The following is a 15,370-nucleotide window of genomic DNA, read 5'->3' as shown; positions in this document are numbered from 1 at the left end:
TGCACTCAGCATGGCATCTGCTTGAGACTCTCTCCCTCTCCTTCTGTCCTTCCCCCCTTCAATAAATCTTAAAAAAAAAAAAGAGGTGTATAATATATGACTGGATTTAACTATCCAGTAAGTCCAAAAAGACTATCAAGAAATAGGTGACTTTACAGCAGAAGAATGAAACTGGACCATTTTCTTACACCACACACAAAAATAGACTCAAAATGGATGAAAGACCTAAATGTGAGACAGCAGTCCATCAAAATCCTAGAGGAGAACACAGGCAGCAACCTCTTCGACCTCAGCCGCAGCAACTTCTTCTTAGAAACATCACCAAAGGCAAGGGAAGCAAGGGCAAAAATAAACTATTGGGACTTCATCAAGATAAAAAGCTTTTGCACAGCAAAGGAAACAGTCAACAAAACCAAAAGACGACAGAATGGGAGAAGATTTTTGCAAATGACATATCAGATAAAGGGCTAGTATCCAAAATCTATAAAGAACTTATCAAACTCAACACCCAAAGATCAAATAAGCCAATCAAGAAATGGGCAGAAGACACAAACAGACATTTCTGCAAAGAAGACATCCAAATGGCCAACAGACACATGAAAATGTGCTCAACATCACTTAGCATCAGGGAAATACGAATCAAAACCTCAATGAGATACCACCTCACACCAGTCAGAATGGCTAAAATTAACAAGTCAGGAAACGACAGATGTTGGCAAGGATGCGGAGAAAGGGGAACCCTCCTAAACTGTTGGTGGGAATGCAAGCTGGTGCAGCCACTCTGGAAAACAGTATGGAGGTTCCTCAAAAAGTCGAAAATAGAGCTACTGTACGACCCAGCAATTGCACTACTGGGTATTTACCCCAAAGATACACATGTAGTGATCCAAAGGGGTATGTGCACCCCAATGTTTATAGCAACAATGTCTACAATAGCCAAACTATGGAAAGAGCCTAGATGTCCAATCAACAGATGAATGGATAAAGAAGATGTGGTATATATATACAATGGAATATTATGCAACCATCAAAAAAAATGAAATCTTGCCATTTGCAACGACATGGATGGAACTAGAGGGTATTATGCTAAGCCAAATAAGTCAAAAAGAGAAAGAGAAGTATCATATGATCTCACTGATATGAGGAATTTGAGAAACAAGACAGAGGACCATAGGGGAAGGGAGGAAAAAATGAAACAAGATGAAACCAGAGAGGGAGACAAATCATAAGAGACTCTTAATCTCAGGAAACAAACTAAGGGTTGCTGGAGTGGAGGGGGGTGGGAGGGATGGAGTGGCTGGGTGATGGACACTGGGGAGGGTATGTGCTATGGTGAGCACTGTGAATTGTGTAAGACTGATGAATCACAGACCTGTACCTGTGAAACAAATAATACGTTTATATTAACAAATATAATATGTTAAAAAAGATATAATATAACATATATAATATGTAAATAACAAATATTATATGTTAAAAAAGAAGAAGAAGAAGGAGAAGGAGAAGAAGATAGTAGAAAGGAAAAATGAAGTGGGGGGATCAGAGTGGGAGATGAACCATGAGAGACTATGGACTCTGAGAAACAAACTGAGGGTTTTAGAGGGGAGGGGGGGTGGGGGGATGGGTTAGGCCGGTGATGGGTATTAATGAGGTCACGTATTGCATGGAGCACTGGGTGTTATATGCAAACAATGAATCATGGAACACTACATCAAAAACCTGTACCTGTGAAACAAATAATACGTTTATATTAACAAATATAATATGTTAAAAAAGATATAATATAATATATATAATATGTAAACAACAAATATTATATGTTAAAAAAGAAGAAGAAGGAGAAGAAGATAGTAGAAAGGAAAAATGAAGGGGGGGGGATCAGAGTGGAGACGAACCATGAGAGACTATGGACTCTGAGAAACAAACTGAGGGTTTTAGAGGGGAGGGGGGGTGGGGGGATGGGTTAGGCCGGTGATGGGTATTAATGAGGTCACGTATTGCATGGAACACTGGGTGTTATATGCAAACAATGAATCATGGAACACTACATCAAAAACTAATGATGTAATGTATGGTGACTAACATAACATAATAAAATTAAATTAAAAAAAAGAAATAGGTGACTTTACAGATGGCTAACAAACACATGGAAAAATGCTCAACATAACTCATCATTAGGGAAATACAAATCAAAACCACAATGAGATACCACCTCACACCGGTCAGAATGCCTAAAATTAACAACACAGGAAACAACAGGGTTGGTGAGGATGTGGAGAAAAGGGAACCCTCTTAACACTGTTGATGGGAATGCAAACTGGTGCAGCCACTCTGGAAAACAGTATGGAGGTTCCTCACAAAGTTAAAAATAGAGCTACCCTATGACCCGGCAATTGCACTACTAGGTATTTACCCAAAGAACACAAAATACTGACTTGAAGGGGCACATGCACCCCAATGTTTATAGCAGCATTATCAACAATAGCCAAATTATGAAAAGAGCCCAAAATGTCCATTAACTAATGAATGGATAAAGAAGATGTGGAACAGGGGCGCCTGGGTGGCTCAGTCGGTTAAGCGTCTGCCTTCAGCTCAGATCATGATCCCAGGGTCCTGGTATCAAGCCCCACATCGGGCTCCCTGCTCAGTGGGAAGCCTGCTTCTCCCTCTCCCACTCCCCCTGCTTGTGTTCCCTCTCTCACTGTCTCTCTCTCTGTCAAATAAATAAATAAAATCTTTAAAAAAAAAAAGATGTGGAACATATGCACAATGGAATATTACTTCGGCATAAAAAAAGAATGAGTCTTGCCATTTGCAGTGAGGTGGATGGAACTAGAGAAAGAGAGAGTAAAGAAAAGAAAGAAAGAAAGAAAAGAAAAAGAAAGAAAGAAAGGAAGGAAAGAAAGAAAAGAAAAAGAAAGAAAGAAAGAAAGAAATGGGTGACTTTTTTTTATGTCCGTGGTTTTATTTTTACTTCATTTTGTAAATTTATAAACAGGAGCATGAATAAGCATTAAAATCAGACAAAAGCAAGTAAACAAAAATTAAATATTAACTACTTTATTCAAGAGTTAATGGCAGAATTTTATCAACTGCTAGAGCTAACAATGAATTTCAGTCAACACCAATTTCATTAGGGACCAACTGCCTCTGGAAATTGATGGGATTAAAGTGTTGTCATCATCGTCATTTTTGAGAGTTTAAATATTCGAGACATGAACTTATCCTTCACAGTTCTCAACACGTGGTGTAGAAAACTGGGGAGTTCACACTTGTTCTTTTCAGAGCATATTAAGTCTAACCTCATTCCAGCATGACCACATTCAGCTAACAGTTAAACAGCAAAAACGGTTACTGCATGAAGCAGGTCACTTTCCTTTTATGTAGGCACACAAACACGTGATAGCAAAGCAGAGCTGAAAAGTTGTCCTCCATCACGTAAGTGAAAATTATTCAAATGATAATACAATGAGCTATCCTGATGAAAGTATACAGCACAGATAAATCTGAAAGGACTCTTAATACTTGAGAACTAGATCTCACTGGTATATTTTGTGGATCTATTATAAACTAACTGAATAACACTGATGCTGGCTAATTACTGTCTCAGATTTCTCTTCTTTGAAATAACCATGATAATTCTTGCTTACACAATGGAGGAAAGTACGCAATGTTTATGAAGATTCTAAAATCTAAAATACACAGTGCTGTAAGCATAAAGACATTCAGCATTTCCTTTCTGAGTAAAAAATATGTAATGCTTCTCTCATCAAACCTAGGAACACATTCTAAAGCCCATCATGTAAGCACTTGTGATCAATCTTGAAGTATTTTTGTATTTGTTTTACACAAAACAGTGTGACCTTTCATTCCCTCTCTGTGGTTTGCTTTAAACTGTTGTTCTTTTCTGAATAGTTGTGCTTTTTATTACATGCTGTCATTTAGATTCACTACGTCATCCCTATTATTAGAATTGTTTTGTTGTATACTTCACAATTCAAAAGGATAGTGATTATAAGAATACCTTATAATCAGCATAAAGTTTGCGAGCCATCATCAGAATTAATCCTCGCACACACACAGAAAGAACTCACTTGACAAACACGCAGTGGGCAGCCCTGTGACATGAAAGAGTCTTTAAATGTGCCGTTTAACTTAAGTTTTCTTAAGGAATAATATTCTTTTTACGTCAAGAAGATTCATAAATGTTCAAAGATACAAAAAGATGTCAGTATAGGTAGAATGATGCAACGCAGAGAAAAAGAACCCAGAAGTCAGTACTGAAAACATACAAAGCTTCTTTCAAAAGTCTTATTAATTAGATAAAAGACCTCAACCAAGCTAACAGACTTACATATTTAAAATTGGATGAATACAAACCCTACAATCATTGCAACAGAAAATAATATATTATTTATGAACCTCAAGAGATTAAATACCTAATCATTTCATCAGCAATCCTCATGAGTGGCAAAATAATTCTGACTTACTTAAGTGTATTCCGCACTGCTGAATGAAAAGGGAAGGGGTCATTTCAACAGAACTCAGGAGAGAAACCTGATAGTTACTCCACAAAATCACAGCTCCCAGGGACTACTCGACACTTACTTTAGCAGCACTAATGACGGTGGCAGTGTAAGACTGAATGTTGTCTCCACAGGCTCCACCACGGGACTGATGACATCGGATCAGCTGGAAAACGAGAGATAGAGAAGCCAGAGAGTCATTTCTATTAAACTGTTTAACTCTACAGGCTATTAAGACAGTTTATTTACCATGCCGAATGATGGCGGTGGGTGGGAATGTTTGTACAAGCGTTTCAGACAAACAGCTAAAAGCTCTGCTGAGACACTCCCCCCCCCCACATTTTATAATCTACTGGTGCCACTCAGGCAGTTTCATGCTCAAAATACAATTTTTAATTACAAGGTGAATAGTTTTTAAGAATTCATAAACTCTGAAAGGGTAATATTGGGGATCTGGCCGCCTTTCCACAAATAAATTTTAAAAACATAATCAAAGGATTTAGACTTGACTTCCTAACATTAAATATTTAAGATGCTAGCAAATTGGAGGCTCTGTCCTCTTAATTCCTCCATAAAGACCGTAAAAGAAAACCAAAAAATAAAAAATAAAAAAAGAGAGAGAGACAAAAGAATTTGTCATATTTCCATTTTCAATTAACAGTGGAAAAGTGGCACAAATTATGCATAAATCAACCACGACACACAGTAGCTGTCCACTTCAGAGGGCTTATTAGCATTACCATTAGAATGAAAAAGACATGCCCTTACTCATGACTGACATAAATAAATCAACCTGTCAATTTTCAAAGTGAATCACTAGTTTGATATGCACGACTGTCTCATGTGCTAAGTAACACACCAGAATTAAATCCTCCACTGCTCCTATACTTCCTAAGTTTAGGTTTTCTTTAAACAAAAAACAAAAAACAAAAAACTCATTAGCCAGATTTTTACATTTAAAATTTTTTAAAAATAAAATGACAATAATAGAGTACTAGAACAGCTCCACATCATGTTACGAATTATCTTAAAGGCCTACAGAATTCAGATAGAATCTACCTCTTTCAAAACATAAAAACAAAAAATGCTTATATAATTTAAAACATGACCATCTGATAAACATTAATACATAATTTTTTTGTACTTTTATTCTAAAATCAAAATTTTGGGGGCTCCTGGGTGGCTCAGTCAGTTAAGTGTCTGCCTTCAGCTTGGGTCATGATCCTGGAGTCCCAGGATCAAGCCCCACATCAGGCTCCCTGCTCAGCGGGGAGCCTGCTTCTCCCTCTGACCCTTCACCATCTCATGCTCTCTCTCTCTCAAATAAATAAATAATCTTTAAAAAAAAAAAGGAAGAAGAAAATCAAAATTTTCTTCATCACTGACACTATTAAAAACCAATCCCTCAAAGCAATAACAGTATGTTAAAATGGAGTATCTTTAAAAGTCTGATATGAGATGTCAATCTGGCACATGAAGCAGATTTCAAGGTCAGTAGTGAGGAATTTTCCAAATGATAGGTGACTGCAAATGTGGTTTCACATAGGGGAAAACAGAATTTGAAAGTGATCGCTTTAACTAATAAAAATACCTCTCACTCATTCAACTCATTCACTCATTCATTCATTCATTCGTTCATTCATAAATACATATTCAAAGAATTATGAAAGTTATCCTCTACTGCCTCCTGCCACATGTGCAAGGAAAAACAGTATCTTAGAAACACTACCATTTTTTTCTCTGCTTCACGAATAATCAGGAATAAATGTATGAAAGCAAGCAATACTATCACTTTTTCAATTCAACTAAAACTGAGTCAGCATTTCTACACAAACATAACTAAGTCTGAAATTTTTGTTTCAACTTTAGGCTTGTTAGAAATTACATTTGCATCCCAATTCATGAAAATTAAAGATAAATCAGAAATTTCTGTAGTGCAAACCTCTATAAAATGGACTAATTTCCAGAAAATATAAGTTAAAAAGGCAACGTACAAAAGAGTACATGTTATATTATCTTCTGAAAAGAAAGGGAAATATAAATATATATATAACATAATGAAATATATAAGCATGTAAATAAAACATAAATATAAAAAGATTATTTAAAAATTATTTAAGGGGTACCTAGGTGGCTCATTCAGTTAAGCATCAGACTCTTGGTTTCAGCTCAGGTCATGATCTCAGGGTCCTGAGATCGGGCCCCGCATCAGGCTCTGTTCTCAGTGTGGAGTCTGCTTGTCCCTCCCCCTCTGCTCCTCCCCCTTCTCTCTCTCCCTCTCTCTCTCCCATAAATAAATAAAATCTTAAAAAATTATATATCAAATGAAAGCTGTAAAAACAATGAAGGAAGGCATAAAGAGAGAGATAAAGGACAAACTAATCAAAATAATATACGGACACAGTATTTGACTGCACATCTTCAGTTTTAGGCAGAATGGGAATGGACAGAATTGCAAGAAAATCCTGAACTCTTTTTATTTGGTTTGATATTTGTAGTGGTGTGAGCAAGCAATTCTGGGATTACTTTTTCCATTATAGGATTCAACAAATGAAGTAAATGTGCTGATTACAGAGTCTCCCATGCAAAACAAGGGACATATAAATAGGAGATGGAGGATGAAACGTAAGAATCCTATGGAAATACCAATGCGTACTCTTCATTTCCAAAATATGTGTGTAAGTGCACAAGTATGTGTTATATGTATATTTGCCAATTTATGTACATATAGAAGTATGTGTATGTATGTAATAATGCAGTGTTTCCAAACTTTGTCCACTGAAAGTGTCTAGAAGCAAAAACAGCCCCATAACAATGAGCACACCTACTGGGCAAAGCTTAGTATCTAAAGCCATGGCCCATTAAAAGGAACAGGGGAATCAGAAGTAGCAGATTCCAGGGCTGAGACAGGACAGATACTAGATGAACCTGAACTTACGACAGCAAATAAGGAAATAGAAAAAAAGTTTAAGTAAAAAATTGATGAAGATATGTCACTGTTACAAGAACCAGCCTAAAGGGCTCTCCTTGGTCAACTGTGGGACAGTTTGAAAGCCACAATAATTAAGGACAAAAACATTACAAACCATTAAGAAATAGGAACCCATGAGTCCATGGAAAATACAAACACAGAAAGACAGAGAAAGGAAAGTTCTTGATTACAACAGAAAGTCAAGTGCCTACTGGTTATGCGGAGAGTGAAGGTGAAAACCATTATTTTGCAATCCTCATAGTAAAGATTAGCTCAGGTAAGAATCATCAACGGATGCTAAAATTAGGCTAAAATTTTGATGAAAAGCAGGATATATTCATGGTCTTTCCAAATTACCTATTAGTTACAAGGGAAAAAATAGGGATTATTCACTAAAGAAACTGGACAAAATCTTGACAAAATTAGTATCACCAATAAAGGACAAATATATATCATGTGCCTCCATCTATTATACTACGAGAAATACAGAACAATATTCTTGTAGTATTCTAGCCAAAAATATATAACCTGAATATAATCAAGAGAAAACATAAAAAAAATATCAAACTAAAAATCATTCTATTAAAAAAAAGGGGGGAGAGGTAAAGGGTAGTGGTAGGGGGCTGTATTCTGCAAAATCATTGATGCTGTAAAAGACAAAGAAAGATTGAAATCTTCCATATTAAAAGAATCTAAGGGGACATCCCAACAAAATATAATACCTGATCCTAGACTGGATCCTGCACTACAAAAAAAAAAAATTTCTACAAATGATATGATAGGGTTAACTGATTAAATTGGAATACGGTTGGTAAATTAGATAAAAGTATTTTTTGAAGATTAAATTGGCTGATAACTTAAGTATTTAGGGGTAATGTGATATATGCAACTTACTCTGAAATAATTAATAGGAGGTCAATTTGAGTAAAAGGTTCATGAGTGTGCTTTGTGTTATTTGTACTGTATTTATTCTTAGAACTTTTCTGTAACCTTTCCTAGTTAAAAGTACATCTAAAGAGAGGCACTGAAAAACAAACCCCTTAAAAATAGAGCTACCCTATGACCCAGCAATTGCACTACTGGATATTTACCCCAAAGATACAAATGTAGTGATCCGAAGGGGTACCTGCACCCCAATGTTTACAGCAGCAATGTCCACAATAACCAAACTATGGAAAGAACCCAGATGTCCATCAACAGATGAATGGATAAGGATGTGGTGTATGTATATATATATATATATATATATATATATATATATATATATACACACACACAACGGAATAGTACTCAACCATTAAAAAAAATGAAATCTTGCCATTTGCAACAACATGGATGGAACTAGAGGGTATTATGCTAAGCAAAATAAGTCAATCAGAGAAAGACAATTATCATATGACCTCACTCATTTGTGAAATTTAAGAAATAAAACAGAGGATCATAGGGGAAGAGAGGAAAAAATAAAACAAGATGAAATCAGAAAGGGAGACAAACTGTAAGAGACTCTTTTTTTTTTTTTTTTTTTTAGATTTTATTTATTTATTTGAGACAGAGAGAATGAGAGAGAGAGAGCACATGAGAGGGGGGAGGGTCAGAGGCAGAAGCAGGCTCCCCGCCGAGCAGGGAGCCCGATGCGGGACTCGATCCAGGGACTCCAGGATCATGACCTGAGCCGAAGGCAGTCACCCAACCAACTGAGCCACCCAGGCGCCCCAAGAGACTCTTAATCATAGGAAACAAACTGAGCATTGCTGGAGGGGAGGGGCATGTGGGGATGGGGTAACTGGGTGATGGACATTAAGGAGGGTACTTGATGTAATGAGCACTGGGTATTATATACAACTGATGAATCACTGAACTCTATCTCTAAAACTAATAATACATTATATGTTAATTAATTGAATTTAAATTTTAAAAATTAATTAAAAAACACAATCAGTATATACGGCCTCTCGCTTAAAATTTTAGTCAAAGACATTTTCATTGAAAGAGATTGTTACTCCAAAATTCAATTAAATTTTGCAATTCCACACTCAGCCCAAAAACCAAAACAATCAGAAACTGTTACCAAAGCAATCAGAGACTGTTAATAAATACTAGCATTTATATGAATACTATGGAAAGACATTTATCTGAAAATATTTCTTTCAAAGGATGGTACAGTAATCTGATTAGCAAACTCCTTGTGAACGCCATTACACTTTCTGGTCTCTGTATGTAATGCTAGATATTACTGACACTTATCTCAACAAAGGCAAGACAACTGGCACACACCCAGGTATGCATCTATGAAGGGAGTTCTTTCTGCTAGAAAACAATATATAACTATTTGCATCACACCTACAATTCTAAAGGGGTAGTTTCCCACATGTGAGAATACATCTACAAGAGCCAAAGGACAATTTATACATCTTCTTTTCGGATGTCTCCAGCACTCAAGAAAACATATTACAGATAAAAACATTAGAAGACACCATTACGTCACCACATTGAATTGTATGCCCCTTGTCTTGTTTGAAAAGAGTAATTTGAAAAGAGCTATTTTTATGAGATATATAGAAAATCAAGAGAAAAAACAGAATGGAGCATAAATAGGGCATTCAGTAAGATGCAAAATACCTATCTGTAGCAAAAAGAATTTCAGAAAAAGTATCAAGGAATTCATCAACAAAAATAACTTTCTTCAGTAGTTTCTTGATTTTGTGAATTCCAGAGACTAAAGATTTACATGCTCTGTGGTTTTTCCAAATAATTATTGTACTTGCCATATTGAGACTTGTGTCAAGAACTCTTCAATAAATATTATTTCCTATTATTCTTAATATAAAATAGCTACATAAGGAAGCTAAAATGAAACAAAAAACAATAATCTTCTCTGAAGTCTAATATTTTTTAGATTTCATTCTATATTCACATGCAGAGTACAACATGGCATAAAAAAGATTTCACTTTTTCTTTCTGAAAATTCAAATTTGTCTTTGGCTTTAAATTGGACATAAAAAAACTCTTCAATGTATAAATATAATATCTTCATTTACTATTATAACCTTAATAGACAAATGAAATTGATAAGTAACCAGAAAACTCAACAAAATGTGATCACCTGTGATTTAATTACTAAGACAAATGGCTCAACCCTTGTTTAGATTTAGCTGCAGACACATAAAGTCAATTAAATTATTCTATGGCTCAGTTCCCAATCTACCAATAAAAACAAGTCATTCCTGCCTCCTGATTTCTAGCTCCACAGAAACAACTAAGGTAACATCAATGCTGTGCCTAAGATTAATGGAATAAAGCTCTCTCTATAACTCTAAGCTTAGAAAATTAAGGTTGAGCCCAAATACTGATCCTAAGCAATAAGGGAGATAGGATAATTACTGGGTGCCCAATTAAAATCAAAACCAGGAGCACCTGAGTGGCTCAGTCGTTAAGTGTCTGCCTTCAGCTCAGGTCATGATCCCAGAGTCCTGGGATCGAGCCCCGTATCGGGCTCTCTGCTCAGCGGGAAGCCTGCTTCTCCCTCTCACACTCCACCTGCTTGTGTTCCCTCTCCCGCTGTCTCTCTCTGTCAAATAAATAAATAAAATCTTTAATAAAAATAAATAAAATCAAAACCAAACCAAAGAAAATAAACTAGTAAGTTAAATATTCATTATTGGTTGGTAATCACCTTTGGAAAATTCTTCAACACTTGCTCCATTACAAATAATCCAAACATGAGCCATGCCTTACCTTGTTTTCTGCATAAGCAAGCCATCGGCTCCCAAGAGCAATAGGATTCATGTTGGGCCCTGGACAAGGATAGCAGCCTGAAAAATTTGAAATGGCAATATTGAGATATTTAATAAATTTTCTGTTGGTGCATCATATTTTGATGCCATAAAAACAAAACAGCCAAATGGTTTTATTTTTTCAAGTCTCACATAAAATTCCCATAAAACCAGTCATTATTTTAATAGCTAAGTGAAGTTCTTTTTTTTCTCCTCTACAGTTTCCTTTTGGTTTGATGCTGTTCCAATAAGAAACAAATCTGGGAAGAACTGGTAATAACTTTTAGCAAAAATTGGGTATTTTATACAGTTATTCCTAGAACAAGAAAGAGAAGCTAAAAGGAAACAAAGTTTATAAGTCAAGCGATAGTATTGAGAGGAAAGAGAAAGGATACAATTGGCTCAGGAATTTAAAGGCAAAAGATAACAAAGACATACATCTAAAAGGAAATGATACACTGGTGGGAAGAGAAAAACAAAACAAGTACTGAAGTAAGGCACCAATGAAGCAAAGTAATTCACAGAGTGCCTCCATAGAAAGATGATGGAAAACTAATGTACATACTCCTATGTATTTACATTAAGCACTCAATTTCATTCTTCTTGTTTTCATTTCAGTCCAGCCAATAACAAGCTAGTAGGAAGGATTGTTTTGTGGTTCTCTCCTTTCAAGAAGAATAAATCAGTCATGACAGTGAACACCTTCGATGCATGGAAACTCCGATACAATCTTCCTGAACTCTACTAAACATGGCACAACACGATTCAGTCAAGTAAGTGATGTCTGTCCTCCTAGAGCCTCTCCCCTCCCCTCCTGGCCAAGCCAATAAGGTCTCTGAGTCTAATGCCCTCATCTGTCAACTACACAAAATAATATTCCACTGTCTCACAAAGCTTTAGAGGGACTACTCAAAGGCAACTACAGAATCAGACAACATAAAAAGCCTAATGTAAAGAACTGGTTTATCATTCCACAAGTATCTGGTTAATATTTTTACAAATGTTTTCTTCTAAAAGGTACACTAGAGGATCAAACTGAAGTATTTCGTCTAAAAGGTACACTAGAGGATCAAACTGATCTAGTTCACAGTTTATGTCCCAATTTGGAATCTAAGTTTATACAATCATGAGACAGACAAGATTCCATACAATAATCTTTTCTTCCTGTAGCAAAATAGACAAATTACATGAATCATATGAGCATAATAGCAAAAAAATAGCATGACCTGAATTGTAAACTGCACACCTGACAATTCCCTACACAGCAGAAAGTCCCAATCTATGTTACTGATCCTAAGAGGTATAGAGTTACCAATATATGATCATGTTTTATGCAAAAGCATACTTAATAATGAGAAAAAGAATAATGAACTACTTTAAGATTTACTTTCAATAACAAAAATAATTTATATGTTCTGTGATATATTATTTTTAAATTTATTTGGTCTTCCTCCCACTTGATTAAAGGGTATGTAAGAATTTGTTGTGTTCACTGCTGAATCTCCACTGCCTAGAATAATACCTGAACACAGCTTAATAAATATATTCAAACAAATTTGCACCTAAATGAAAGCATGTTTATATGACCCTGGCAAAAAAGTCATCTACATAAAAAAACTTTTCAAATACTCAAATAGTGTGCTGACCTAAAAGTCAGATCTTTCATTTTAAACTATTTTTTAAAAAATAGGAATCTTTTAAAAAAAAATAGGTATCTTTCTTTTTTTTTTTTTTATGTAAAGATTTTATTTATTTTTTTGAGAGAGAGAATGAGAGAGCACATGAGAGGGGGGAGGGTCAGAGGGAGAAGCAGGCTCCCTGCTCAGTGGGGAGTCGGCTTCTCTCTCCCTCTCCCTTCGTCCCTCCCCACTGCTCCTTCTCTCTCTCTCAAATAAATAAATGAAATCTTAAAAAAATAAAATAAAAAGCCATGTATCACATGTTTTCTGATTCAGAAAGCCTTGTGTGTAGCAATGTTTGGCATCCTAAAATGCTAGTGTCATGGTGTTCACGGGCACTAAAGAAGCACACACTGCTGCTACGTCCCTCACACAGTAGTTTTCTTTCTTTTTTTTTTTTTTTTTTTGGCTTTTCTACATTTTAATTTTATTTTTTAAGATAATACCATAGAGAAATGCAACTGTTTTTTTCCTTACAGCATTTTTTAATTTAAATTCAATTAGCCAACATATAGTCCATCATTAGTTTTGATATAATGTTCAATGATTCATCAGTTGTGCATAACACCCACACAGTTTTCATTTGAGCTCCTTCAATCACCATCTATTTTGAGTTTTCCTTTTTTTTTTAAAGATCTTATTTATTTATTTATTTATTTATTTGACAGAGAGAGACAAAGCGAGAGAGGGAACACAAGCAGGGGGAGTGAGAGAGGGAGAAGCAGGCTTCCTGACGAGCAGGGAGTCCAATGCGGGGCTCGATCCCAGGACCCTGGGACCATGACCTGAGCCAAAGGCAGACGCTTAACCAACTAAGCCACCCAGGTGCCCCAAGTCTTCCTTTTTAAAGAAGATAAAGAACTTCTAAAGAAGATAATGGCCCTAAGAAAAAGTCCGTATGTCATATGAAATACAAGGTATGAGCTTTCTAATTTTTTACTCATCTTTTAAAAAAAAACCTTTTTGTTTATTTCAGGGTTTAAAGGGTTCTGTTTGGGATGTTTTGGGTTTTGGGAAAACTGACCTCTAGGTAACTTCGATATTACTATACCCACTGATGCACATTATGGACACATATTATGGACACACACAAAGGATAAAGGCACACTTAAATAGTGCAAAGACAATACACTCCAACATATGCTGTACAGTATTTACATAGATTTTATTATTACACTCCCACTGAGTAACCTAATTCATACAAATATTCCATAGATATTTTCAGAGCTGAAGAAATGCATATAAATATGGCCTATAAGAAAACTTCGCCCTTTTAAATATTTTTTTGGAAAATTTCCCCCTTTTAAAATGTCATGAAAAAAAGAACCAAATGAAAAACAGAAATAAATACTTGTGAACTGCAGCATTACATTAGAGGTAACTAATCTCCTAAACTTTAAAGTCAATATAATCTCTCAATCAATTCTGGTATTCATCTCATCTCAATAGATCTTAATAAGTATATTCTCCATTCCAAATACTAGAAGATAATACTAGAAGATACTAAGGAAAAATGTAGTTCACAATTCATTTCACTTTTTGAGTCTATGTTTTTCGAAACTCAGTGGACCTCAAGAATTATAGTGTATTGGAATGAAAGCAAATTGTTTTTCTGCTCTCCAAAAAACATTTTACAGCTGGAATCAGCAGACCATCAGCCACTCAGCACTATCCCAACTTTATAAGCATGACTCCTTTAAAAATTAACCATTGCCTCCAGCTAAACTTTGAAAACAAGGAGGGGGGGGGAACCCCAAATCCCTATAATACTAGGACTTAATTCTAACATGTTTACAATGTTTGTGAACAAAGTAAGAGAGGTGGATATTAAAAAACAAAACAGAACAAAAAAACCCCTGAGATTTCCAAATTTAAATACAGGTAAGATCCAAGAATGGCACACTCAATGAAGATTCCTCCCTTACCACAGAAATATTTTAAAAGGCACAAGAGACTGATGCAATTTTTGATGGCATCCTCCCTTAATGTTGGTCCCTAGCGGGGAGGTGACCTGACCCTATTTTGAAAAACAAAGGATTCAACTACTCTCTGTAATACTCTGCCTAATTTTTCTTGGTAAAGATGACTCAAAAGGTTTCAGACTGTTTTGAAAAAACAGATGTCTATATTTATGGTCATCTGACTCTCAAAAAGGGTAGCAAGACAAGACAATGAGGAAAGAATAGTCTTGTCAACAAATGATGATGGGTCAACTGCATATCCATATGCTAAAGAATATAACCCTGACCTCACACTGCATACAAAAATTAACTTGAAATGAAATCAGACTTAAATGAAAAAGTTAAAAGTCCTGCTCTCTTCCCCAGCACCACCTGCAGAGGTGGCAGCCATTTCCTACTTGGCAACATGGCCACCCTCAGACCTCTGGGGAAGCCCAATTATCGTTAAAAAGAGGACCAA

At 35.7% G+C, this 15,370-nt stretch overlaps 1 protein-coding gene across 1 annotated transcript in view; it reads right to left on the bottom strand.

Annotated features, from left to right (window-relative positions):
- BCAS3 (BCAS3 microtubule associated cell migration factor) overlaps window positions 1–15,370 on the bottom strand; it is a 602,596-nt gene that overhangs the window by 434,689 nt on the left and 152,537 nt on the right. Inside the window, exons 10-11 of the mRNA XM_044921944.1 lie at window positions 11,233–11,309; window positions 4,609–4,692 (exon numbers count right to left, since the gene is read on the bottom strand). Coding sequence (XP_044777879.1) covers window positions 4,609–4,692; window positions 11,233–11,309 — 161 coding nt within the window. The remainder of the gene's footprint in view (window positions 1–4,608; window positions 4,693–11,232; window positions 11,310–15,370) is intronic.

The sequence above is a fragment of the Neomonachus schauinslandi genome, chromosome 15, assembly GCF_002201575.2.
Source record: "Neomonachus schauinslandi chromosome 15, ASM220157v2, whole genome shotgun sequence".
NCBI lineage: Eukaryota > Metazoa > Chordata > Mammalia > Carnivora > Phocidae > Neomonachus > Neomonachus schauinslandi.
This window is presented reverse-complemented; position numbering and strand designations above follow the sequence as displayed.